The sequence below is a fragment of the Triticum aestivum genome, chromosome 4D (assembly GCF_018294505.1).
Source record: "Triticum aestivum cultivar Chinese Spring chromosome 4D, IWGSC CS RefSeq v2.1, whole genome shotgun sequence".
Lineage (NCBI taxonomy): Eukaryota > Viridiplantae > Streptophyta > Magnoliopsida > Poales > Poaceae > Triticum > Triticum aestivum.
The window spans coordinates 220579492-220607188 of NC_057805.1; the positions used below are offsets into that span (position 1 = coordinate 220579492).

The window sequence follows — 27697 nt, forward strand, 5'->3', positions numbered from 1 at the left end:
TACTAGCCTATGGCCTCCTGGAAACATAAGTTGCATATTCCTGAAAACTAATACATACAAAACCATAGAAAATCTGCCACTAATACAAACAAGAACAGATGAATTAACCAGACGGAAACAGAACAAATTAGCGATCTGGAGGCTGAAGCTCATCAATCAGCGACATTGTCCTTACCACAGCCCAAAGAAGAGGCAAATCCTTCAAATCACCAGTGAGCTGGAGTTGAAGCGAAGTAACCTCTCTTGTTCTCTGATGGCTTCTTCAAGGATTGATGCAGGGAACCATGAGGATCACGCCGAATTCACTCGTAATTTTTCTTCAAGGTCTCATCCAATCGTATCCACTCTTGTGCTTCCCATCCTGCAAGTTGTAACCTATGCACAACTGGTGTTGAATCGGCCGCCAAGCTCTTCCATGATGCAGTATCCTCAACTTGTCCACATATAATTTTACTCTGTATTGTTCGATAATACTCTTGAAGGGGAGCCTTGGCGCAGCGGTAAAGCTGTTGCCTTGCAGAAATGCAGGGAAAGGCTGCGTAGAAAAGACCAAAAGTGGTCGGACCCTACACAAGCGGGAGCTACGTGCACCGGGCTGCCCTTTTTTTTGTTGGATAATACTCTTATAATGCAGGTAATATAATTTTAAACCCTGTTCAATAAATCCATTCAAATCATGGATTGTGAGTGCAATACCTTGTTCAACAATTCAGGTTCAGCAAGTTATGTGCTGTCATGTGTCTGTGCACCTAAAGTCTTACTCGAGTCTTTCTTAGTTACCTACATAAAAACAGATGAAGAAATTACAATTAACAAAAAGACAACATAACTGTGAACATTAGATGTATGTTTCCTTTGCAAGGGAGATAAACTTGTGTACAGAACCAGCTTTTACTGCATTAAGGTTGTGATCAAAGTTAATACAGATTACTGAAAGGATGATTCTGTAAAGCACAAACCAGCATCCGGAAAAAAAATTCTTGATCAGAGAAAAGTAGAAAGTGAAGACAGATCCTTATAAGACTATAAGGAGAAATGAGTTTATAAACTGGTATCACATCATAAGTCAAAGGTATGACAAGTCAAAGGTGCCATTGTACCAAAGCCTCCTCGTTCTCCAACTCTTCTGACTACACAAATGGCATAGCCACACAGCACACTTGCGTGATCAGACAAAAAGGGCACAATTCTGATTAAGAATTTGATCATCAGCAATGACTATCATCAGACTATAAAGTTTCCATTCTTGCTGGCCATAGCATAATTAAGTTATCAAACGGTTTGGCCACTCCTTTATTATCAAGAATTCACAAATCCAAGAGATTGGATTATCTTAGATCTATATCATCACAAATACAATTTAGTATTCCAAATTGGGAACATGCTCCCCTTGACAAGACTACTCTTGACAAGACTTTTATACTCCACACAAGCAAGTGCAACATTTATTTCCATACCCCATAGTGCTATAACTTTGAGAGATGGAAGGGTCATATATATATATATATATATATATATATATATATATATATATATATATATATATATATAAATTCAAGTTGGCGCCTTTGGTTCTTTGTAAGACTGGTACTTTTTCTCCAGCTTCAGCTTAGTTGGTTGGACTACTTTCCGAGAATCAACTAACCGACAAATCCATAGCCCAGGTATGCGCCAGAGTTGCCACAACGACCGTAGCTATCAATGGAGGTGCCGAACTCTAGCGGTTTACGTTTCCATGGTCACACCCGCCACCTTGGCCACCATCATAGCCATTGTAGCCGCCACCGCCGTTGTTTCCCTTGCAACCATCGGCATAGGCAGTACTCTCATTGGAGTGGCCACCTCTGCCTTGTCATGTAGCCTACACCGCAGAGCGTGTGTCTGTCACCTCTTCCTCCGGGTAACTTCCATCGCTGTAGAACTCGCCTCGCTGTTGTTGGTAGGGGAGCATGTTACTATGGTCTCCCTGGCCATTTAAGCCCCCACGAGGGCCATAGCAGCCACTCCGAGAGCTGTCAATGTACGTGTCACCGCGACCCCCTTGTCCATCTATGTCGGGAGCCATGTGAGGAAGGGCCCACCGCCCACAACCATCACTGGCATCTGCAGATACGAGATACCTGATCTGACATGAGCACCGATGCGTAAGCTCGACGATCTACCATTACAGATGTTGAATATTTGAGCAATGTTCTATATAAACTAATCCAAAAATAAAAAGGGCAGCCCGGTGCACGTAGCTCCCGCTTGCGCAAGGTCCGGGGAAGGGTCCGACCACTTTGGGTCTATAGTACGCAGCCTTTCCCTACATTTCTGCAAGAGGCGGTTTCCATGGTCACAAGGCAACAGCTTTACCGCCGCGCCAAGGCTCCCCTTCAAATTAATCCAAAAATGCTATAGATAAATCATGATAAACAGATTAAACATGACAACTGAATGAGCAAAAGTGCTAGACATATAATCAGGCATGTACGATAAAAGCACAATGTCCAGACCAATTGCTAGTACAAATAATCCAGAAACAATCCCTAGCATAAGGGGAAAGAACAAGTGCGGTAGAAGAAGAGTCAGACACATCGGTAACCATGTTGCTGAAGAGGTCGCTACCATCGGGGTAGTAGTCGTGCACAAGCACTGTAGAGAAGAATCCAACAATCCCGCGAGAGCACTCCCCAAAGATTTGATCGCTCCTCTTGTATAGGATCACAAGAGGGCTGCTGTCTCATTTTGTGGTGCACGCTGAGAAGTGAGATGGGAAAGCGGTAGGCAGGCTCTGGAACGAGGCAGACACATAGAAGACGAAGTGGCTATGTCTATGGAAGGGAAGCGGCCTCTAATAGAGTCTGAAAACGGAACTAAAAGTACTAATGAGGAGATGGAGAGAAATATCCCAATAATTGTTCAGTTTAGTTTTCCATTAGTGCAAAATGTTTCGATTTGTTTCTTGCGTGACAAAAAGAAGACAACGCGCACACGTGGCATAGGTCCTAGCATGGCTCGGCTCGATCACGAAACACGACACCCATGCGAGGCGTGGTGAGGCAGGCGGAGGAGGAAGAGCGCGCGTGTATGTGTCCTCTTCTCAAGCTCTTAACGGTGTGTGAGGCAACCAACCTTATATGTTGGTCCAACACACCCTCCGGAACCGGGATGTGACTAAACTTTCTACACTCCCTTCATGCATGAATGGGCCACATTGGCCTATGGAGTTTCCTAGGAATTATTGGAAATAGTGAAATGGGCTTAAAGCTCAATAATCTCACGATAGACGGAGCTTGACCTCTACATGGCGTGCTAAACCCCAGGATGAACAACATGGTCGTTGGCGATGCACACATGCCTCCTGTCGACCCACATCAGATGCGACCAATGAGGCGAAGTTAAGTCGGGGATTCTACCCTGCAGCTCGGCTAGCAGAGGAGGCGTGGGCTAGGCCGTCTGCCCTACCTGAGAAACCATCAAGCTTGGGATGTGCTTGGCCATCTGCCTGATCGAGGGAGCTAGAGAATTCAAATGTACTTGCCGATGGGACGAGATCGTCGTTGACGCCGACGATGAAGCCTCGGTCCTGCACGTTACCCGTGTCGTCTTGCTCCCTTAAAAAATTGTCCAAGTCTCCAGCTCAAGCTCTTCTTCGAGCATTGTCGTCGGAAATACAACATTGGGGATCAAGCCACACCAGCTCTCTGACCAGCAAGGACACGCGAACTAGAGCATGTGCCGCATCTAGCTCGATTGCCATTGACCAAGATGACGATGTGATGAACCAAACAGGGTCGGACACCGGGATCATGTCCATCATGGCGACATTGGCTGTGGAATAGCCAATTCGCACTGCGTCACACACCCATTGGGAGGGTGCCAGCAAAGATATTGGCGATGCCAAAGGTGAGGAGTGTTAGGAAATGTGCTACTTGTATTCCCATGAGTCCATAGGCCATTATATATACATGTACAAGTGTAGGATATGCAGAAAACCCCTTATACAACGGGGTAAATACACAAGGCTACATGGCTATATAAATAGTACTCTTAACACCCCCCTCAAACTCATGGTGGATAAACAATACCGAGTTAGGAGAGACAGAAGCCATGCTGCACTCTAGTCTGGGCTTTCGTAAAGAAATCCATCAATTGTAACTCGGAAGGCACATACTGAAGAGCAATAACCTGATCCTGCACACCAGCACGCACATAGAAAGCATCAACACCAATATGCTTGGTGAGCTCATGCTTCACAGGATCACGCGCAATGCTAATAGCACCAATAGCAGAGTAGGTGTAGTGACAGAAACACCAAAGTCCTGAAGTAACCCCCATAACCAAGTCACCTCTGCCGTCAAAAGAGCCATAGCTCGCAACTCACCTTCTGCACTTGAACGGGAAACTATAATTTGTTTCTTGGTCTTCCAGGCAATGAGAGAACCACCAAGAAAAATACAGTAAGTAGAAAGTGAACGGCGATCTGAGGTATCACTAGCCCACGTAGCATCCGAATAGGCATGAAGCTATAAGGAACTGGAGCGAGGAAAGAACAGATGGTGAGAGATCGTGCCCTGGGGATATCGGAAAACACGAAGGAGGTGACTATAGTGAACTGAAGTGGGAGCAGAGACAAACTGACTCAGAATATGGACCGGATAAGAGATATCCGAACGAGTGACAACTAGATAGACAAGACTCCCAACAAGATGACGATAACGTGTCGGATCAGACAAGGGGTCACCATTAGTATCACGGAGGTGAACATTGAGCTCCATGGGAGTCTCAACAATGCGCTCATCGGTAAGAGCAGCACGAGCAAGAAGATGCTGGATATACTTTTCCTGGGAAATAAAAAAGCCATCAGAGGTAGAAGAGACTTTGATCCCAAGAAAGTAGCGAAGAGGGCCAAGATCAGACATAAGAAACTGCTCACTAAGATGGGCCTTCACAAAGGCAATGTACTCGGGGTCGTCGCCAGTGATGATCATGTCATACACAAAGAGAAGAAGAAGAGTCCGACCACGAGCTGAAAGGTGGACAAACATCGCTGGATCAAGAGCACTCGCTGAAAAACCAGCGGCAATTACCACAAAGGCAAAACGCTCAAACCAGGTGCGAGGGGCTTGCTTAAGGCCATAGAGAGAGCGACAAAGACGGCATACCACGCCATCAGGAACAGAATACCCAGGTGGGGGCTGCATGTAAACCTCCTCATGCAGCTTACCATTAAGAAAGGCATTCTTAACATCAAGCTGAGACAGACCAGTGGCGAACAGAGGCCATGACATGAAGTGTGTGAATAGTGGTCATATGGGCCACAGGAGCAAAAGTCGTAATCACGACCATGCTCTTGCTAAAAGCCACGAGCCACAAGATGAGTTTTGTAGCGCTCAAGAGAACCATCGGAGCAAGTCTTAACCTTGTAGACACAAGTGATTGGACGAACACCGGGAGGAAGAGAAACAAGGTCCCACGTGCCAGTGCGCTCAAGAGCAGCAAGCTCCTCTGCCATCGCAAACTGCCATTCGGGATGAGCAACAACTTGACAATAAGAAGTCGGCTCAAGAACAGCAGCACTAGCGCTTGGAAAACCAAGGCAATCAACAGGCGGAAGCGGACAAGGACGCAAGCCATAAGTAGGCTGGGAGGAGGAAGATGGCACATCAGAAGTAGATGGCTCATCAGTAAATGCATCCACAACATGTGGACGACGAGTATAAAAGTGAGAGAATGACGGAAGAATGCCAGGAGGAATCATCAGGGTAGACTCAGGTGACAAAGACAGAGAAGTCACCGGGGATGAAGGTGCAGAATCATGTGACAAGCGAGGTGAGGAAACAATCGGAGATGGCGATGTCGGATGTCCAATAGTCGGGGAAGTAGGGGCAGTAGGATAGAGAGACAAGGGCTCAATGGGAGTGATAGGTATGTCAGGAAAAGTGAGGAAAGAGACACCCTCCACTGAAAAGGTCGAGGAAGATGGACGCGGGTAGAAGGGACGAGACTCATCAAAAGTCACATCCGGAGAAATACGCATTCGACGACCAGCAGGATCCCAACAACGATAGCCCTTATGCTCATCACTATAGCCTAAGAAGATACACTCGACAGACTGGGTGGACAGTTTGGTGCGTTCACGAGGGGTAAGAACATAGCAAACACAACCAAACAAATGAAGCGCCGAGTAATCAGGAGAACAGCCAAAGAGCCGCTCGGAAGGAACGCCACCCTGTAGAGTAGTGGATGGCTGAAGGTTGATGAGATAGGTGGAAGTGGAGACAACCTCAGCCCAAAAGTGAGGCGGAAGAGAGGCATCGATCGTCAATGCACGAGCCATTTCAGGAAGGTGATGATGCCTGCGCTTAGCAATGCCATTCTGAGCATGAGCACCAGGACATGAGAACTGGGCAAGAGTACCCTGCTCAGCAAGGACTCCATGCAACATCTTGGAGATATACTCTCCGGCAGAGTTAGCACTGAACACACAAATAGGCGTAGAGAAATGAGTTTGAACCATAGCAGCAAAACGCTTATAGATAGATAACACCTCACTACCAGAAGACATAAAATATATCCAGGTGTATCGAGAGAAATCATCTATAAAGATAATATAGTAGCGATGACCTCCTTTCGAGGCAAAGGGAGTTGGACCCCAGATATCATAGTGAACAAGGTCAAAAGGGCGCAGAGACACAATGTCGCTACGAGGATAAGGTAACTGAACCTGTTTACCAAGCCGACAACCCTGACAGACTAAAGACACACCGCTGGAGACGGATCCAAGAAGACCACGTTGAACTAAGGATGAGAGACGAGAGCCACACAAGTGACCAAGGTGATGATGCCACTGTTGAAAAGAGCTGGTAGACAAGGCAACCGCAGGGGAGAGGCTGGCGGCAGTGGCAGCGGAGGGAAGCTGAAGCCAGTCAAGCTCCCACAGGCCCTGAGAGTCACGACGTCGAGGGCCAGCACTAGTATGGTGGTCCAGAACGGAGCAAGAGTCAAAGTTGAGAATGAGACGACAACCAGAGTGAACAATCTGGCCACCAGAAATGAGTTGCATGGTAAGTCGAGGAACATGAGCAACATCAGGAACATGAAAAGATGAAGTGCTAAGAATGCCTCGACCAGTAACTGGGAGAGAGGTACCATCACCAGTAAGAACATGAACAAGGAATCGAGAGGTCGAGTAGAGGACAGAGTGGATGAATCATGAGTCATATGAAAATATTCTCCAGTATCAAGAATCCATGGAGATGTACCTGCTTGTGTAGAAGGTGGTCTCACAATGCCAGACAGTAGCAGAACTAACAGAACCTATCTATGGAGAACAGGAAGATGGAGCTAGCAGACATCGAAGCCATAGAATGTCCTGCTTGGTCAGGGGCTCAACTTAAGAGGTTGACAAGAGAGAACTAGAGGCAATCAGCAAAGCGCGAAGCCGCGCAATCTCCTCCTTAGTGAAGTACTCAACTGAAGTAGTCGACGCAGTAGCACCAGGAAAGGAGCGGCCACCACCACCCGTGGAAGCCGCTAGGTGCGGCGATGTAGCATGACCAGTAGAGTCCACAAGGGCTGGTGGAGGAGACAGCGCCATATGCAGACAAGCACCAAATGCCAAGGGAAGACGCATGTGTGAGGCGCAGCCAATGGAGTCATATGCACCATCACAACCGGTGAAAGTCGCGAGAGGTGTCGGGGAAGAGCGACATTCACCGATGAAAGTCGTCAGAGGAGTCGGTGTACAGCGACAATCACCCTATGCGGAGGTCGCGGGAGGAGCCGCAGAAGAGCGATCGGCACAGCCTGCAGAAGACGTCGAAGGGGGCGACGTCACAGGCGAACGAGCATCAAGCATCGAGGAACGGCGCATGTGCGAGACAGGAGTGGTGAAGAATACACCGCCAGGAGTCAGCGGACAACGAGGGACATGCGGACCCGATGAAAACATCACTTCTTGTTCTTTTTCTTTTTACCGAGCAACAACTGGAGGAACGAGTTAGCAGCGGCTAATGCTCACGCCTCACCCGATAGGACCAAGGGGAGGCAGATGGATCCCTAGGAAAGCTGGCGGCACGAGCAGTAGCAACAGTCTGCACGAGACCAGCGGAACTGAGCGTACAAGCAGAGCGGAGACCTCTAGCGGACATGTGCAGCTGCTCGTGGCCTTGCCCAACGCGTGCAGCTGCTCCTGGCCTTGTCCAACAGAAGTGTGCAGCCGCTCCTGCAGGTAGTGTTGACCTGGGCAGAGGCAACACGGGCGGGATCCAGCGGGAGGGCGGGGCGATTTGACGGAGTTGCCACAGGAAACAGTGATGGCCGGCCAGCGGAGGACAGCGGCGGCGGGAGATTGGATCGGGAGAGCACAAGTTGTGGGTGCGAAAAAACCCCAAGGCTCTGATACCATGTTAGGAAATATGCAACTTTTATTCCCATGAGTCCATAGGCCAGTATATATACATGTATAGGTGTAGGATATGCAGAAAACCCCTTATACAGCAGGGTAAATACACAAGGCTACATGGCTATATAAATAGTATTCTAACAAGGAGGATTCTACAGATGCATGTCAGTGATATTGCTCTCGGTGTTCTTGTCGGAGTCTGACGATAGAACCCAAAATTGCCCGCCCAACCGCCCTGACGTCTGTCTGGAAAATGCGGTCATTGGACACTTCCCTCCGCCGGCCAAGATCTTAAGTTGGGAGAGAATTTCACTTCTCCGGGGCTTTGCACCAACTAGGCATGCACACATGCATCTACTCCATGCCTTAGGTAGTTTTACAATTAGCTACTCCCTCGGTCCCAAAACCAAAGTTGTACTAAAGTTGAGACTTATTTTGGGCGGAGAGAGTATAATTCAAACAAATCACATTACTTGTCTTTTTTAATTAATAAAGTGAGGTTATCAAGACTATATATGCTACAAGCATGGATGATCCTCTTTCTTTGAGGACTACTTTCTATTTGCTTAACTTGCTTTAGGTATTTTGTCCACTAATAAATGCAATGAACATTTTTCTTTTTTGGATTTATCCTACTCCTGTGGCACGTAGTAACTTTCATGGTGAAAAATGTTAGTTTGTTCGATTCTGTTTGGTTTTAAAATCTAGTTCAAAAAGGCCAGCTCAAAATTAGTGCAAATAATAAAAAATAATAAATCGTTGTAGTAGTGGAACCAATCACATTCCATTGTCATATCCTACATGGACCATCATCAACAACAACAACAACAAAGCCTTTAGTCCCAAACAAATTGGGGTAGACTAGAGGTGAAACCCATAAGATCTTGCAATCAACTCATGGTTCTGCCACATGGATAGCAAGCTTCCACGCACCCTTGTCCATAGCTAGTTCTTTGGTGATACTCCAATCCTTCAGATCTCTCTTTAGGGACTCCTCCCATGTCAAATTCGGTCTACCCTGACCTCTCTTGACATTATCCGCACGCTTTAGCCGTCCGCTATGCACTGGAGCTTCTAGAGGCCTGCGCTTAATATGCCCAAACCATCTTAGGCGATGTTGGACAAGCTTCTCTTCAATTGGTGCTACCCCAACTCTATCTCGTATATCATCATTCCAGACTCGATCCTTCCTCGTGTGGCCACACATCCATCTCAACATGCGCATCTTTGCCACACCTAACTGTTGAACATGTCACCTTTTAGTCGGCTAACACTCAGCACCATACAACATTGTGGGTCGAACCGCCGTCCTGTAGAACTTGCCTTTTAGCTTTTGTGGCACTCTCTTATCACAGAGAATGCCAGAAGCTTGGCGTCACTTCATCCATCCGGCTTTGGTGCGATGGTTCACATCTTCATCAATACACCCATCCTTCTGCAGCATTGACCCCAAATATCGAAAGGTGTCCTTCTGACTTCCGAGGCACCACCTGCCCATCAAGGCTAACCTCCTCCTCACCTCATGTACTCGGTTTTGGACCATCCAAGTGCAAGAGACAAAATAATTTCGTAGTTTGATCATTGAGTGTGAAAGGTACACCGTGGGTTACTGGGCTTTGAAGAAAGAAAATGTTATATTCTAGACTAACATTAGATATGTTGATGGTTAGCCTAGAGTATGGTATCATGCATGACATGATTTTGATTTTCCTTGCGTACATCATGCATGTCTGTAGCTTTAGGGTGTGTTTGGTTCGAGTCATCAGCTGGAACATAACGGGTCCGTCCCGCCCCCATAGGCTATTCTCGTGTTTGGTTCAGTCGAGGAACGAGAACCCCTTCGTTCCAGAGGACGGCATATTCCCTCCATATGCGGAACCTGCTCGTACCTTCGATTTGATGGAATCACGCGGAACGGCTCTTTGATCTCAACCCCTCCCATGATTCACTCACCCCAAAGGCCCAAACCCCGTCTTATCTCAGCGTCGCCGCCCCTCTCAATCTTCCACCTGCGCCGGCGACTCCCATGGATCTCGCTCTCTCTGACGGTGGACTAGGAGCGCGGCGAGTGAGCAGGTACGGTGGCTGGTACGAGCGAGGTGGGCGGCGAGATGGTATCCGGCGGTGGCGGTGGTGTTTGCCAAGGAAGCCATGACGTGGTGTGAACTACCTCCGCTCCGAGTCCTTCATCACGCCTGAAAAGAGCAGAGCGGTAGATTTTGTTGCCGATTTGCCTCGGATTAGAGCAGCGGCTGCAACGCATCAGAAAGCACAGGAAAGGAGCAGCGGCCCTGGCAGTAGGGAAGAGGAGTAGCGGCTGCAACCAGGGAGCTCTCGATCTCACCCATCTGGATTGATTTTAGGGACTAATGCATGCAGTTCATTGAGAAAACCTCCACCCCTACTAGTTCTAAAAGCGTTAAATTTATTTTGTTTCTAACCTTTTCATTGGATATAAAAATCAACATCCTTGTTCCAATTGTACGTCATATGTATATATGAGAATTTCACCATTCTTACAAGAGAGGTGAATCAAATTAGTTTTTGTTCCATTCCTTCAACCAAACAGTGAAACGGAACCATTCCATTCTATCATTTGACTACAACCAAACACACCCTTAGCAGCATAAATGATACTCCCTCTGTAAAGAAATATAAGATCGTTTAGATCACTAAGAAATATAAGATCGTTTAGATCACTATATATTCGTGATCTAAACGATCTTATATTTCTTTACAGAGGGAGTATATCGATTGTATTTCTTTTATAATAGTTTGTGCGGAGTTAGTGATCCTAGAGATGAGGTTGAGCATAGAGAGATATTCATTTGAATACGGACCTAGTACTAATATTTTGAATAATCGAATATTGGTTTTTATAGCAAAAAGAAACATACCGGCTGTTTCAAAATGGTGAAAAATGGCAGAGAGGAAATTCCGAACATCGATGTTCTCAAAGTTGATGCAGAAATGGTTACTGGTGTTGCCGTGGCTGGAGACATAGTTTCGTGCTAGTCCGAGTCATTAATTGAAGACTTGATCATGCTAACCTGCTGGTGAATCGGAAAAAAAACTAGACTGAGGATTATTCGGATTTCCAAATTGCTTCATCTTCGTGAACAGTGAACAAAGAAAAGAGTCGGGAGTTATGAATCTTTAGCTTACCTAATTGTTTGCTGGAGTAATGAAAAGCTTCAGTCGAGCCATAGTACACAAAGACGACACTCATGGGGTGCGGCAGCGTTGCCTGATGAACCTGATTGATACCCACACCAAGAACTTCGCCTTAGCATTCCGCAGAAGTGCATGCGATTTTTGAAGGATTAGGACAGAGGGTATTAATTCGTAGGTGTATGTCGTGTTATTCGAAGGAATACATGGCTATGTTAGCGTAGCACAAATTTAGGATCTTTATTAGCAGTCAATCATTGAGAAAGATGGTTTTGATCCTTTCACATTGGTTATATTGTCTAGGATTAAAGTGCAGGCGTGAAAGTAGCCTGAGCCTCAAAGATAGGGACCTCAGGACTTGAATTTATCTCTACCAATTTAAATATTTTATTCCAGGTATTACCTTATTAACAGGTTTGCTATTTCGTAGGCTGAACTTCTGGTCAATCTGCCAGACACACTACTTCTGAACTGGCTTTTTCATTGCTTAGCGGATTGCTATGCAATAATGCCAGCCCTTGTGAGATACTAGATTCTTTGATTGAAATGAAGGTTATGACAAGCACTATAACCTGGAATGAACTATTCATGTTCGAGAAAATGAAAAGGCAAGACACAGATATTCAATTAATCGGTCAATTTTCAGTTAATTGGCCATGGGACGGTCTCTTCTTTTGTTGGTGTTGTCACTTCAGGCAATTAATCAGCCATTGGTGTGTTGGTATTGTCACTTCAGGCAAATGTGTACCAATAATATGCAACATTGTTAAGAAAATCTGTGAAAGTGTAGTGTGACAGATTATACCTATACGTTAACTGGTATATTACCTTAAAGCTCCAGATTCTCCTCCAGTCCTCAGTACTTTCATATATGGCATTCGATATCTGACTTCCTTGGGAAAATTTTCAGGATGCCCAAATGGAAAGGCGTGAACTGCATTTCTGCATCCACTGACAGTTTTGTTTAGCTAGCAGTGGCTGGTGTGATGCACAATTGATATCCTGAAATGCTGTTCGTCAATGGCGTTAAAGAATTCTGGTTCAGATTCTTATTGCAGGGAAGATCTCCAAGATTCTTCTGAGGCTTTCTGATGGAGAAAATCCAGCATTGTGACTAACAGGTGCATAGGGTTCATGACTGGTAACGTATAGTTTTGTAATCGGAGTGCGCTGTATTAGGTGGGGAGATTGAGTGATTGATTAGTAATCAGAATGCGCTGTATTAGGCGGGGAGATTGAGTGATTGATTACTTTCCCTTTGATTCAGCGAAGGGTTGGTTTCTCTTTTTTTTAGGGGAACTAAAACTTTATTGATTAACTCATTCCAGAGGTATGATTACAGTGTCATGCGGCTCAAGTAGCCACACATGTCTACCTATGTCTAGGTACAAAGAGTATTTTCACTAGACTATCAGCTTCATGATTTCTTGATCTGCTCTCATGACTGAAATTGCACTCCTCAAAAGCTTGTGCATGTAGCCTGACCTCCCTAAGTATAGCTTCATAGGCATCTCCTGTGTTTGCCTTTATGTCATTGACTACCTGAAGACAGTCCGACGAAACCATAATCCTCTTTAGCATTAAATCATCAGCAAGGGCCAATGCTTCACGCACTGCTAATGTCTCCAAAATCGTCTTGTTTGAAATCCCTGCCCAGGTGATCGAAGATGATCCCATAAATTTTCCTTATCATTCCGGCAAACAGCTCTGTTAGAAGGGATAGGGAGGGTTTGGTGGAATTGATGGATTGTATTATTGAGCCTCGAGGGCGAGTATATATTGAGTACAAGACTTGAGGGCAAGACACCTCTCCTAGAGATAAGGTAGGAGACAAATTACAAATCCTAGACTACCAAGTACATGTATCCTAAATATATCTCTAACACCCCTCCACCCCCCGCAGTTGTAGCAGTAGCGTTGCGAACAACAGGAGCGTCGCCGACGGTCAGACTGGAGAGAATAGCAGCCGATGGGTTGACATCCCCTTGCAGTCATAGCGGGAGCGTTGTGGACGGTGTCGCGTCGCGGACGAGTTGACTGTAGAGGAAGCCGACGAGTTGCTCAAGCGAGGTGATAGCCCTTTGTGCCCATGTCGAGGTAGCCGAGAGCGTAGGATGGTGTAGCTGTGGTCGAGGTAGTCGTGCGAAGAATATCGTGGTCAATGTCGAGTCGGGGTAGCCGGTGTCGAGGAAGTCGCCGTGGAGCCGCAGACGCAAGGAGGTGTTGTGTTAGTCATGGGCGCAATGGTGTTGAAGAGGTGGTGCGCTGAGAAGAAGACGTTGTTGACGCGTCGCGCCGGTTTGCCAATCCCGGGGACACATCGTGGACGAAGGCACACATCGGTGTTGCCAGCACCGGGCATACGTAGACGGACGGAGACGAAGTTGACGAAGCGCCGCACCAGGTTTTCAGGCCCGTGGACACGTTGTAGACGAAGGCACGCATCGGTGTTGCAAGTATCGGGTATGCGTAGACGAGGGACCTGCACGACCTGTATGCCATGTCGAGGAGTAGGAGGGGCCAGCAAAGAAGAACTCGACGGTTGCGGCGCGAAGCGGCGCGGGGTTGATGTCGCCAATAGTGATCGGAGTAGAAGTGGTCGGGGAAGATGACGGCGACGCTGGTGACGAGCTGGTGCTGGACGAAGACGGAGGGGGTGGACTGGTGGCGCGTCTCGGGTGAACGAGCTGCAGCGGCGGCGGCCTGAGGAGGCGGCGACGACTAGGTTCGGAGCGCAACGGCGGTGCTCGAAGTAGGCGAGGAGAACCCAACAATGTGACGAAGACAAACACAGATGGTGGTGTTCCCGCGCCGAGGGAGGCGGCGCAACGCGTACCACGGGAAGTCAACGCACGGTGACGGCAAAGTGGACCGCGGGCCGCGGCGTTATGGCACGAAGGGGTGACACAGCGGTAGCAGGCGGGTCGGGGCGACGGCGGGACCGCGGGCCGCAACACTATGGCCTGAAGGGGCGGCGCAGCGACGAAGCACGGGTCGCTGCAACCATGGGGACGGCCTCAGGGCGGCGGCAAGGACCGCGTGTCGTGGCACTACAACCCGAAGGGGCGACGCAGCAGCGACACGCGAGAGGTGGAGCCGCAGGGAGAACCATGGGGTGCCGGCGCTGCGGCACGATGGGCGACCCGCGGCAGCCCGATGCTCGACCAGTGTAGAGGCAGGCTGTACTCGGGACAATCTTCATGGGACCCGCGGAGGCGCGCGCAACAGACTGGCCAGGTCAGTAGCATGGTGTAGATGAGGCGGATCGCGGCGGCGGGCGGGTGATCAATCCGATCGCGCGCGAGGTCGGGGACGCCGCCTGGTAGAGGCGGGTGGTGGCGGATTTCAAGCTGAAGCCGGCGGCAACAACCGGCGTAGGACGACACGCGGACGAGTGCGTCAGGGGCGACGCGCGGGTGGCCAACACAGTGCCGACGGCACCTAGGCAGCGATGTCCGAGTGGCCAACCCAACAGCGGCACCCGAGCGGCTAGGCCCGAAGCGGCGAACGCAATAGCTTGCACACTCGACCGTACATACGCGGCGAAGGTGGGTTCGTGATGCAGGAGTCCCGGTCGGAGTACGGCGGCGACGGTTGGCGTAGGGCGACGGGCGGGCAGATGCATGGACGACGTAGTGAGAGGCCGCGTGTCGCGCGAGGCCGCCGGGTCGATGAAGAAGCCGGCTGGTCGCACCGGTGTTGGAGTAGAGCCGCACGAGGGTCGACGGCGGCGGCGAGCGACAAACCGATCTTAGATCGGAAGACCAAAAAGAAAACGCTGATCAAGATGACCGGCGGGAGAGATAAAAACCCGAAGCAAGGGTTCAAGAAAAATACTCTCTAGGGCAGTCGGTTAGCATGACCGGCGGACGAAACCTAGGTATGGGCCCCCGGCGGTGGTCATGGAGGCCGACCGTCCCAGGGATGGCGCACGGGGCGGGAGCGGCGGGCGGCGGTTAGGGGTGAATCGGTTAGGTTGATACCATGTTAGAAGGGATAGGGAAGGTTTGGTGGAATTGATGGGTTGTATTATTGAGCCTTGAGGCAAGTATATATTAAATACAAGATTTAGAGGGCAAGACGCTTCTCCTAGAAATAAGATAGAAGATAGATTATAAATCCTAAACTATCAAATACATGTATCCCAAATACAATCGCTCCGGGGTCTCCATGCGTAGATGTAGTTCCATGTACGTTGAATTTAAATATACCCGAAGGCGGACAAACCCAGGAGGGTTGTATCGGTGCCTTGGGAAATCTGGGTGCCGCTTTTGGAGCAAGAGCATCAAGCTCCGCAATGAAGCGTTGGGTGCCGCTTTTGGAGCAAGAGCACCAAGCTCCGCATTTAGTGAAGCGTTTGATGAACGTGTGTTGACATGGGGGATTGAAACGCATGTTCATAAACTGATTTTCGACGGGCGTGCCAAATCGCCCACAATGTCACGACCATGCATGTTCGTGAAGTCTCACATGTGATAAAGAGTCATGCATTGTGAACAACCATAACTTCGCATTTTCTTCCTGGTCATTATCATATGCTCAACAATCTCTACATTTGGCAACGCCCGAACAGATCGTGAGGATGAGCACTCAATTAATGCGTGAAGCCATGAATCTGGCTAACCACACATCACACACATAAGCGAATCTGTCATATGGTGATGCTCCATAACATCAAATGTTGGAAGCGAATGCCTGGCGAGCCTCCATAAAAATATCTTAAGCTTTGATGGGACCTTACAAATCCACAAATCGGTCCAATCATTTGTCTCCTGCGCAGAATTAGAATGACCACTTTCATGATGCATCCAACCTTCACGTCGTAATTTCATGTTCGGTAGCATTTTGTAAGCCGGTCTCGTGGATCAAAGACCTTTCTTTCGTGTGACCTAGACCAGAAATCATCCATCCTCCATGTACACAAAGAGATGCTCAAATTAGGAGACGCATCTATAGGCAGAAAGGACTCCCGGATGAGAGACTCCCGCCATGTTGCACTAGTCGCATCAATTAGCTCCTTAACCATGACCGGCATGGGAGGGGGGCGCTTTTGGGTGCTCGGAGCGGAGTCTGACGACGAGGGGAGCGGAGAAGGGGTGCCGCTCCATGAGTCGGATGCGCGGGGGCGGCATGGGCGCCGGCTTCACTCCAACTTCGAGGTGGGAGCAGCGGAGGCTCTGGGGGACGTTTTTGCGGCAGGTGATGGCGGGGGTTGGGTGTCTAGGGACGGATCTGTGCCGGCGGGATCTGCTCCGCAGGCAGCGAAGGTGGGAATCCGGGAGGTGCGAGCACCGTGTGGCCGTGAGGCAGGCTCGGGCGGGTGGGTCCAGGTCCGGCGACGCAAGTTCAGCCGCTCCAGCTGGTTGCGTGCCAGGGCATCTCAGGGCTAGGTGGCCCCTTGGTCAACCGGGTCTGCGCCGGTGGGGACGGGGGCCTTGGTACGAGCCTGTCAGGGCGCCGTTGATCCGACATCTCCTGGGGGTGCGGCGGCTCCGGGCGCTCTTGGTGCACTAGAGGTCGGGAAGGGGGGAGGTGCGTCACCGGAGCTCTCGGAGAGAAATCCCCCCCGCTCATCCCATTGGGTGGGCCATCGGGGGAGCGGGGTGGGCCCGGCTTGGGGGTCGAGGGTTCCGTGGTGGGCCAGGTGGGGTCGGCCGGCCTGCGTCTCGACCCGTCTTTTGGTTTCAGCTATGCTGAATTGGTCACCAAGGCGTGGCCTGCCTCGGGTGGGCCGCCCGGGGCTGGTGTGCTGGAGCGGGTCGGCCCAGCCCAGGTCAGCGGGCCAGTGAGGGGGCCGTATAAGAAGTGGTGGTGGGTGAAGAAGGGGAACAACCACTCCAGTTAGCAGGGTTTCCTGCCGCGCTGCGAGATATTAGGTGAGGAAAACACGCGCGTGTCATCCCGTTGGCGGCGGCTCCGGGTCTGGTGGCGGCGGTGATTCAGATGGAGATAGATCGGCGGCTGCAGGTCCACGGCCGCAACAAGCGGCCACGAGAAGACCCGCTGTTTGATGAGGATGCTTGTGCCCTAGAGCACGACCTGCGGTCCCAGCTGTCGACTCGCAAGGAGACGCAGTGGAGGGATGGGCCAGGCGCTGCAGGGGCCCTCTCGGTCGCCGCGGCGCTCGTCGTCCCGTGGCCGCGACTCGCCCTCCGGGCTGCCTCCGCCGGCGCCTGGGATTCCTCCTCCTCCTCCGGGCCAGCCGCGCTCCTTTGGCCGGGATTATGGGGGCGGCGGCTTGGCCGATGGTGGTGATCAGGGCCCTTGGGGAGGGGAGGGTGACCGCCGTGCTCGTGTTGGCGAGGGGGCCAGTTCTGCCAAGTGAGAAAGGCACCTGCTGGTGGGCGCGGGGCTCCGGCTAGTCTTTGGCTGAGGTGATGTGCTTCAAGTGCAGACGCAACGACCATTACCAGATTGAATGCAAGAACGAGCCACTCTGTTTCTTGTGCAAGGAAGAGGGCCACACTTCCTTGGCATGCCCTTCTCGTTAGGCAAAACCGGAGCTGGTCATGTACGGCTTTGGGGTCAAAGATCAAGGATTCTACCTGCTTGAAGGAGGGGTAGATGAAGAGGTCCCATTCCGGCTAATGCAACCTCGCTGGTGGTCATCGAAGGGGAGGCCACCGAGGAATCGATTCGGGTCGATCTTAGTGACATGTGGGAATCGGTCTGGGATTGGCAAGTGTCGCAGATTCGGAGGAACTGCTTTTCGGTGGTCTATCCTTCGAAGGAGGTGCTGAGGATGGCCCAGAAGAGTGGCACGATCACGCTACCTATCAGTGAGCACAAGGCAGAAGTTGGCGAGCCGTTCAAAGAGCCGCAGGCGGTGTCCTGGCTCAGGGAATGCTCGGTCCGCATTCCGGGCATTCCGGATAAGCTGCGCAGGCACCGCTCATCAAAGATCTCCTCCTGAGTGGTTGGCAAGGCAATTGTGGTGGATGAGTTGTCGATTGTTTGGCCGGACTTTGGGGGGGGGGGGGGCTGCGCGGTGCGCCGGTGCGTGCCAAGATCTGGTGCAGGGATCCTTCTAAGGTCTCGGGCTTGTTCGAAATTTTCGGAAACCTTAGTGGGTTCATGATGCGCGTGGAGCGAGAGTCGGGTGGAACTCTGGCGCCACCGTCCTCTTCCCCTCCGCGTCCGCGCCCCCTACAGATGACGAGGATCCTGAGGGGGATGAGGAATCAGGGCCAAGCCTTAACACTGCAGACTGGGACGCGGCTGGCGCCAAATCTAAGGTGTCCTCGACAGGTGGCACGTCGACGGGGTGGTGGTGTCATCTGGGCCGGCGGGCCAGCAGGCGGCGGATGTGGAGCGGGTTGCTGAGGCTGTCAACACAAGCCGGGCTCCGACTGTGGGGCCCCTGCTCCCTGCGGTGGACACGGCGCAGATGCTTCATCGCGAGTCGGTGCCTCTGGTGCTTGATATGGCTCCAACCTCCCGGATGCTGCCTTATCCCGGAGCATGGTCGCGTCGATCAGCGGGAAGATCCCCCCGTTTCCCCCTCTCCGGGCAGGGAGCTGGAACTAGGTGGTGGTCGTGCGGTGGGCTCAGGTATCATGGCGGCGGACTTCCCCATCCCAAGCGCTACTTCAACCCCATGCTCATCCCCTCCTGTCCGCTCTGTGACGTCGATCACAGCTCAATCCGGGGCTACGCCCACGGCGCATTCCACGGCTATTGCCCCTGTCTAGCTCGCGGAGTGTTTTGAGGGGGAGGCGTTCACAGATAACCTGATGGAGGTGGAGGAGTGTGTGGCGGCCTTCGACAACATCCGGGAGGAGCCGGAGCAGGTCCAGGTTCGGACCCCCGTGGAGCAAGTGGGTCCGGGAGCTTCGCCGACTAGGGCTTCACGGACAAGCACAGGGGTCGCGACATTCAAGGCGGCGAACATGATGGACAAGGCCATGGCCCTCAAAGCGAGTAAGGGATTGCAAGGTGCAATCTCCAAACCTATTATGCGATCCATGTCATCTTTCAAGGTTTTATCGTTGGCTTCAGATGCGCATCTGTTAAGAGTGGCCAAGGAGAGTAATGTGATTCTAGGGACGGAAGATCGGTCTCCTTTAGAGGTGTTGGAGACATTCATAGCACAAGAAGAGGCGCAGGCGGCCATAGCCGAGACCATTGCTCGCCGGGACTTGGCAAGAACCGCTTTGGCTGAGTCCAAGGCACAGGTACTGGGCGACCCTACCAGGGAGAAGGTAGGGCCGTCGGGCCATGCCGTGTCTGGACATGGTTGGGGCCGGGGGCATGGCCGTGGTCATGGAAGGGGAAGTCCAGTAGAGGAGAGCAAACTAGCAACGGGGCGGGGACCCAATCCCCTTTAGCGACACAATGAAGGGCATCATCTGGAATATAAGGGGGTTCGCTCAGAGAGATAGAAGGCGTCAACTCATCGAGTACATCCATGACCAGCGGCTAGACTCCGTTGGCCTACAGGAAACATTTAGGGCTTCCTTCTCTCAGGCGGAGCTGGATTCCCGGGCCGGAGTCGTGCCATTTCATTGGGAATGGGTGCCTGTGGAGGCAGATCGGGAGGGATCCTGTTGGGGGTGAACAAAGACACATTCGAGGTTTCATCTTTCTCTAGGGGTGAGTTTTTTGTGGGGGTGGAGGTGCTTCAGAGGAATAACAACATTAATTGGGAGCTGTTAGTGGTATACAGTCCGGGTCATCATGCGAGGTCTTATGATTTCTTGCGTGAAATCTATACCAAGATCTCTACCTCACCTCTTCCTGTTGCGGTAGGGGGATTTTAACCTGGTTAGATTGGTTGAGGATAAGAGTTACCGGATAATAAACTACCAGGGGTTGGTGGATTCGTTTAATGACTAGGCAGCCGACCTCGCACTCATTGAACTACAACAGGGAGGGGTGAGATATACCTGGACGAGTAACCAGAATAACCCGATTAGATGGGTTTTGTAGAGAGGGTGATTCGTTTTGGGGACCCCGACTTACATAGTCGAAGCCACCGGTTGCATGTGCACAGTGATCCCAAGGATCAATGCTCACTGTACACCACAAATTGAATATCAAGAGTTTACATCCATTACAAACCGGCTTACACAAATGGGACCATTGTGGTCTAGTCTTGAGTATAACATCGCAGCGGAAATCTTCGTCGATAACTTGGAACCATGCCACCTGCCTTAACCCTACAGGCATTCTGACCGGGAAAGCGTCCTAGCTCGCATGCTCGTCACCAAAGAACTCTTCCTCAAATAACTACTCTTCCATGCCTGGCCAAGTAAATAGCCAGGGACAAGCCAGTGAGTACGTTTGAATGTACTCGCAAGCAACCCATGTTTTGGAACAAGGTACAACAATGCATAATATAGCTCTAAGTAGGTAATTTTGCAGAAAGCTAGTTTGAGTGCAATGACATGTCCTAACAACTTGTAAAGCATGCATCATAAAAATTCAGATATCCATGTGAACAGGTTACAGATATCAACATAAATAGAGTTCGGATCAACTCCAGTTTAATCAACATGTCAAGTCATTCAACTCGACTCAAGTAGTTCTCTCCACACAACCACACACACCAGGTTTCATAAACAATGGACGTAGCCAAGAGCGGTTATCCAACTATACTTGACCGTGGACACGGCTATTTGAATATTTTTACACTCTGCAGAGGTCATCCACGATCCCGCGGTACCTCAAGTACTCGGGGAAGCACCCGATCACTATCTTGCCCTAGGCGACACTAACATAGATTCCACTCGTTGGTACGCAACCCTCGTGTATAAACATAAAGATCTTGGGACTCTGCCCTTTTTATCATCACACCTACACGAAGTGACCAATGGTGTGTCCGGTGCCCAATAAAAACAGTCATGGCCGCCTATCCAAGCACGACCCCGTCCCGGGAGTGAACTCACATCACCCCCATCACTAGTAATGTAGGCACCATGCCAGCATCGGACTAGGTAATCAATAATGCCCCGTCCCATAAGGGGTAGTGTGGTTGTACATGTAAGGTTGGAGTAATAGTCGCAACTTAAACCAATCCATTTTAGAAAACAACACACTCACTTGCCTCGGTACACCACTTCGTCATCAAGTGGTTACTTGTCTCAACATCTCCCTCGGGCATTAGTGGCACCCGACGGGGTTTTCGAAAAGTCCTTAAAATGCTTTTGTCTCCATCACCATGCATATACCCGTCCCATTTTGCGTAGCAACTTCTTTAGAATCCTATCTACTCCCACCCGCATAACCCTCATAGGAAGGTAGGGTCATGCACAATGCAAGTATCAACAAGGAAGTAACTAAGGCAACCCACCAAAGTGGTTACCATCTCATCATGATTCCGATTCAACAATAATAAAGTGCTATATGACATGCATAAAAAAAGGGTTTCATAGAAATGCTCAAGGGGCTGCTTGCCTGGCTCAACAAGGCCTTCATCCCTTCTGGTCCATCTCCAAGTACTCTGTGTACTTCATTAACTATCGTCGAAAGCAATCACAATAAGCAACACAACAAGGCAAAAAAAAGTGCTCTAAAAATAGGGATTTGACTTTTCTAGGATAACTATGGTCATATGAAAAATAACCAAAGTGGGTTCATTAGATTTGGATCAATGAGGATGTTTGGACATTTCAATATGATGGAATCCAGGGATTAATGGATCTGCAAGGAGTGTACAGAAATATTATTTTTAACAATGATTAAGGGCACCCATTTAACAAGGCATGATTTTAGAAGCATCTAGGAGTTGGTTTCACTTGATTTGAAGTTGAAATGAATTTCCTAGGGATTTGCAAATTTGGCTATACATGAAGAAATGGACCAATATTTGATGTGGCGCAGAAATTATTGGGAAAAATGTTCCAAAATTAAGTTTTGAACTTAGAAGTATCTAGGAATTTGATTCATGGAATTTGGATAAAAAATGGGCTATCTGTGATTTTCTAAAGTTTATCACAGAAATGGGAAAGTAGGATTTGCTAAATAATTGTGAAGGAAATGTTTCTGGAAAAATTTGCAAACTGCACCATGAGATAGACCATGATTTATATAGTCACTAGGATTTTCAATCACCAAATATGGAGTTCAAATGAATTGTTTATGGATTTTTAACATTCCTGAAAAAAGATAAAGAATAAGGAGTTACCCTTATTATGCGCACTGGGCGCAGTTTAGCACTGCAACACACTGGGACGGCCTAGAGTTCAGCTGCACACGTGCAGGGGGATGTCGGAGGCGTATTCAGGCTGGGCCGTCTTCGCTGTGGGGAGACGGGCATTCGGTCGAGGTTGGGCACGGCTAGGCAAGCACAGGGAGGAGAAAATGGGCCGCGGAGTGAGTTGGCGGTGGTGCTGGTGATGCTTTGGGACAAAGGGGTGGAGAGGAGGGGATCTCGATGGCGCGAATTTAGGCGGAGGCCGGCGGCATTGCTCCGGCCATGGAGGTGCAAGGAGAGCACATGAAGAGGAGTGGGTTGGTCCAGAGGATGCGCGGGAGGGAGAGAGAGTCAGCGGAGTAGAGAAGGGGCCTGGGGGTGGCCTTATATGGGCGTGGCCACGGTGCACCGTGGGCAGCATCCACGGACGCGCTCGGGTGAGCTCGCTGGGGGGAGAGAAGAGAGGGTTAGGAGGGGGCCGGCGGCGTGCCGTGTCCCGGACACCGAGGTGACCTCGGGAGACATGCTGGAGAGGCCCGCGGTGGTCGGGGCGTTGGGCAGTGAGTAGCGATAGTGCGATGGCGCACTGTAGCGTGCTCCAGAGCGCGAGCTCTGCACACCACGGCATTGTTTAGGTGCCCTGGACATGTCCTTTAGTGTCTAGGGGGTCTAGAGGGGTGTAAACTAGGGGGGAGAAGCATTGGATTCTCTAAAGGGGCACTGGAGTGAGAGAGGGTAGAGAGAGAGAGTAGGGTTGTCCAGAGAGAGAAAGTGAGGATTTCACCCCTCAATTATTGGTCCATGGCCTTGCAAATTTTACTAGAGGTAGAAGGTGAGGTCAAAACAGTGGTTTTGGTAAAATAGCAGAAGGTGTTTGTGCTGGTTTTGAGCTAGCCAAATATTTCTTCTTGACAAGAGATTCAGCAGAAGTGAATAGGACCAAATGAGCTTGATCACAAGTTTTGAGCTCATTTAGAGAAAGTTGCCAATGTAACTTTGGCAAACCCTAGAAATCAACAGAAATGAGTTTTCCTAGATCTAGCTATGCAAATCTATTCTCCTTGATACACCACTTGGTGTAGTGTCATCATTTGGGGATTAGAGCATGTCCACAAAATTTGAGATCAAAAGGAGACAGTTGGCAATGTAGAATTGCTCAAATTTGGATCTGGACAGGAATGGTTTTTGGGCACTTTTGTGAACCAAAACTATATTTATTGGGATGAAACCTTGCAAGATCATCACATTAGACATATTTGACTTTCTAGAATTTTCCTGGATTTATTTGACAATATTTCTTACAGAAATATTTCAAATGCTTGAGATATGCACAAATGGTTTTGGAGGGTTTTGCCCAATATTTTGAACAGGACTATGTGTTCAAACTCATATATATGGAATATATATGTCCGTTGAGTTTCCCGAAAGTTTCTTAAATACTTTTGAAACTTTAAAATAATTTTAACCTATTAAAGACCATTTCTGGCCTTATGAAAAAGCCTTTAAATAAAATTGCAAAATAACTTTTAAAATAAATTTTTTGTGGTTTTAGGGAGTCCTATATCTTATAGGATTCAAATATAATTTTTGGAAGATATTACACATCCCAAATTAAGTACTTGTAGTTCAAGCCTCAACTCAGGGGTTTTTGGAAAACCTAATTTAGAAAATACTTTTTGGCCAAATTATTTTTGCAAGAAAAGAAAAAAATACTATTTTGTCCTATACGCATGGCATGATCATTGGGAAAAGTTTTGGATCAAGGGGAAGGAGTATAAGAGTTTGAGGATTTATTAGATTTTTAGAGCACTTGCAAACAACAAACAAAATCCAAATCAAAGCAGAGACCAAATCAACACGAAAGTTTTTGTTGGACCCAATTTTTATGCTTAATTAATCCTAAATGTTGTGTCATGAAAATCAGGGTGTGACAGACCTACCCCCCTTACAAGAATCTCGTCCCTGAAATTCCCAAACTAGGCGTGGAAAGGAATGTGGATACTTGGATCTCCGGTAGTCTTCACGCTCCTATGTGGCTCCTTCTTCGGCGTGGTTGCTCCAATGAACTTGAAGTACTTGATGGTGTGGCTTCGTGTATGACGTTCTGCTTGATCCAGGTTGCAAATGAGTCTCCTACGGTAATTCAGATCGGGCTGGAGGTGGATGGCTTGGTGGTTGATGTTCTTGTAGGGATCGTGCTTGTCAGGAAGTTGGAAACACTTCCGGAGTTGTGATGCGTGGAAAACATTGTGCACATTGGATAACTCAGGTGGCAATTCTAGCTGGTGGCCATTTACTCTTTGTCTTGTAGTGATCTCGAAGGGGGTCGATAAACCTTGGTGTGAGCTTCCCTTTGACATGGAGATGATTGGTTCTTCTGAGAGGAGTGGCTCGCAGATACACATGGTCTTCGACACGGAAGTTTAATTCTCGCCGACGATGGTTGGTATAGTTCTTCCTCCTTGACATGGCGGTCTTCAGATGTTCTCTGACCAGTTGAACGTCTCTTCTTCCGTTTTTGGATAGACAAGTATTTCACCAAATAAAGATGAAAACCAACTTGTCCAAGTACTCTATGAAGACTTTCCCACGGGGTACATAAAGTAGGCTGGGGTATTAGTGGTGATCACGGTTGAGTATTGGTTAGGGTCTTCTCGACCTAGAGTCAAAGCCCATGGTCATAATACGACCAGGTTGTGGCTTGGTAATGCTTAAGGGTTTCAAGGATTCTAGGGTACGAGTGAACGTTTATCATCTTATCCTTGAGCACAGTTTCTTGGTCTAATCTCCCAATCAAAATCACCTTACACCACTGAAAGTATCATTTCTTATAGGTCAACTCCAATCATTACTCCTATTATTCACATCCTCATGACTCCCGAGGGAGGTCTAACAAAATCATACATGTCAACTATCCCCAAACTCATATGTATGGTTATCTGCTACCTCTTGAGCATGCGTTGGTTTTCCCTTGAAGAGGAAAGGGTGATTCAGCAAAGTAGCGTAAGTATTTCCCTCAATTTTTGAGAACCAAGGTATCAATCCAGTAGGAGACTACACGCAAATCCCTATTACCTGCACAAACAATCAAGAACCTTGCAACCAACGCGATAAAGGGGTTGTCAGTCCCTTCACGGCCACTTGCAAAAGTGAGATCTGATAAAGATAATAAGATAAATATTTTTTTGGTATTTTTGTTGTATAGACTGAAAAGTAAAGAATGCAAAATAAACGGCGACAGAAATAGCTAGTTTGCAGGAGATTAATATGATGGAAGATAGACCTGGGGGCCATAGGTTTCACTAGTGGCTTCTCTCAAGATAACAAATTCTACGGTGGGTGAACAAATTACTGTCGAGCAATTGATAGAAAAGCGCATAGTTATGAGAATATCTAGGCATGATCATGAACATAGGCATCACGTCCGTGATAAGTAGACCGAAACGATTCTGCATCTACTATCTCCACACATCGACCGCTATCCAGCATGCATCTAGAGTATGAAGTTCATAAGAACAGAGTAACGCATTAGGCAAGATGACATGATGTAGAGGGATAAACTCAAGCAATATGATATAAACCCCATCTTTTTATCCTCGATGGCAACAATACAATATGTGCCTTGCCGCCCCTGCTGTCACTGGGAAAGGACACCACAAGATTGAACCCAAAGCTAAGCACTTCTCCCATTGCAAGAAAGATCAATCTAGTAGGCCAAACCAAACTGATAATTCGAAGAGACTTGCAAAGATATCAAATCATGCATATAAGAATTCAGAGAAGAATCAAATATTGTTCATAGATAATCTTGATCATAAACCCACAATTCATCGGATCTCGACAAACACACAGCAAAAAGTATTACATCGAATAGATCTCCAAGAGAATTGAGGAGAACTTTGTATTGAGATCCAAAGAGAGAGAAGAAGCCATCTAGCTAATAGCTATGGACCCGAAGGTCTGTGGTAAACTACTCACACATCATCGGAGAGGCCATGGTGTTGATGTAGAAGCCCTCCGTGATCGATTCCCCCTCCGGCGGAGCGCCGGAAAAGGCCCCAAGATGGGATCTCACGGGTACAGAAGGTTGCGGCGGTAGAAATAGGGTTTCATGGTGCTCCTGGATGTTTTCAGGGTATATGAGTATATATAGGCGAAAGAAGTAGGTCGGTGGAGCTACGAGGGGCCCACGAGGGTGGGGGGCGCGCCTCCCTGCCTCGTGACCGCCTCGTTGCTTCCTTGACGTCCACTCCAAGTCTCCTGGATTGCGTTTGTTCCAAAAACGATCCTCGCGAAGGTTTCATTCCGTTTGGATTCCATTTGATATTCCTTTTCTGCGGAACACTGAAATAGGGGAAAAACAACAATTTGCACTGGGCCTTCGGTTAATAGGTTAGTCCCAAAAATAATATAGAAGTGCATAATAAAGCCCATTAAACATCCAAAACAGATAATATAATAGCATGGAACAATAAAAATTATAGATACGTTGGAGACGTATCAAGCATCCCCAAGCTTAATTCCTGCTCGTCCTCGAGTAGGTAAATGATAAAAACAGAATTTTTGATGTGGAATGCTACCTAACATAATTTTCTATGTAATTCTCTTTATTGTGGCATGAATGTTCAGATCGAAAGATTCAAGATAAAAGTTTAATATTGACATAAAAATAATAATACTTCAAGCATACTAACTAAGCAATCATGTCTTCTCAAAATAACATGGCAAAAGAAAGCTCATCCCTACAAAATCATATAGTTTGTTCATGCTTCATTTTCGTCCCACAAAAATGCTCTCATCAACCCCGATGACAAGCCAAGCAATTGTTTCATACTTTAGTATTTCTCAAACTTTTTCAACTTTCACGCAATACATGAGCATGAGCCATGGACATAGCACTATGGGTGGAATAGAATATAATGATGGGGGTTGTGTGGAGAAGACAAAAAAGGAGAAAGTCTCACATTGATGCGGCTAATCAACGGGCTAGGGAGATGCCCATC

At 48.6% G+C, this 27697-nt stretch overlaps 1 protein-coding gene across 3 annotated transcripts in view; it reads left to right on the plus strand.

Annotated features, from left to right (window-relative positions):
• LOC123097334 (ATP-dependent DNA helicase At3g02060, chloroplastic) overlaps positions 1-13001 on the plus strand; it is a 50728-nt gene extending 37727 nt beyond the window's left edge. For 2 of the 3 annotated variants that reach the window (XR_006447049.1, XR_006447048.1), the window contains 2 exons: positions 11991-12379; positions 12471-13001. Coding sequence is in view for 1 of the 3 variants with exons in the window: in XM_044519035.1 (XP_044374970.1) it covers positions 12471-12515 (45 nt within the window). In the remaining 2 variants the exon portion in view is untranslated. The remainder of the gene's footprint in view (positions 1-11990; positions 12380-12470) is intronic. The other variant, XM_044519035.1, reaches the window with a different exon arrangement.
• Positions 13002-27697: the final 14696 nt, after the last annotated feature.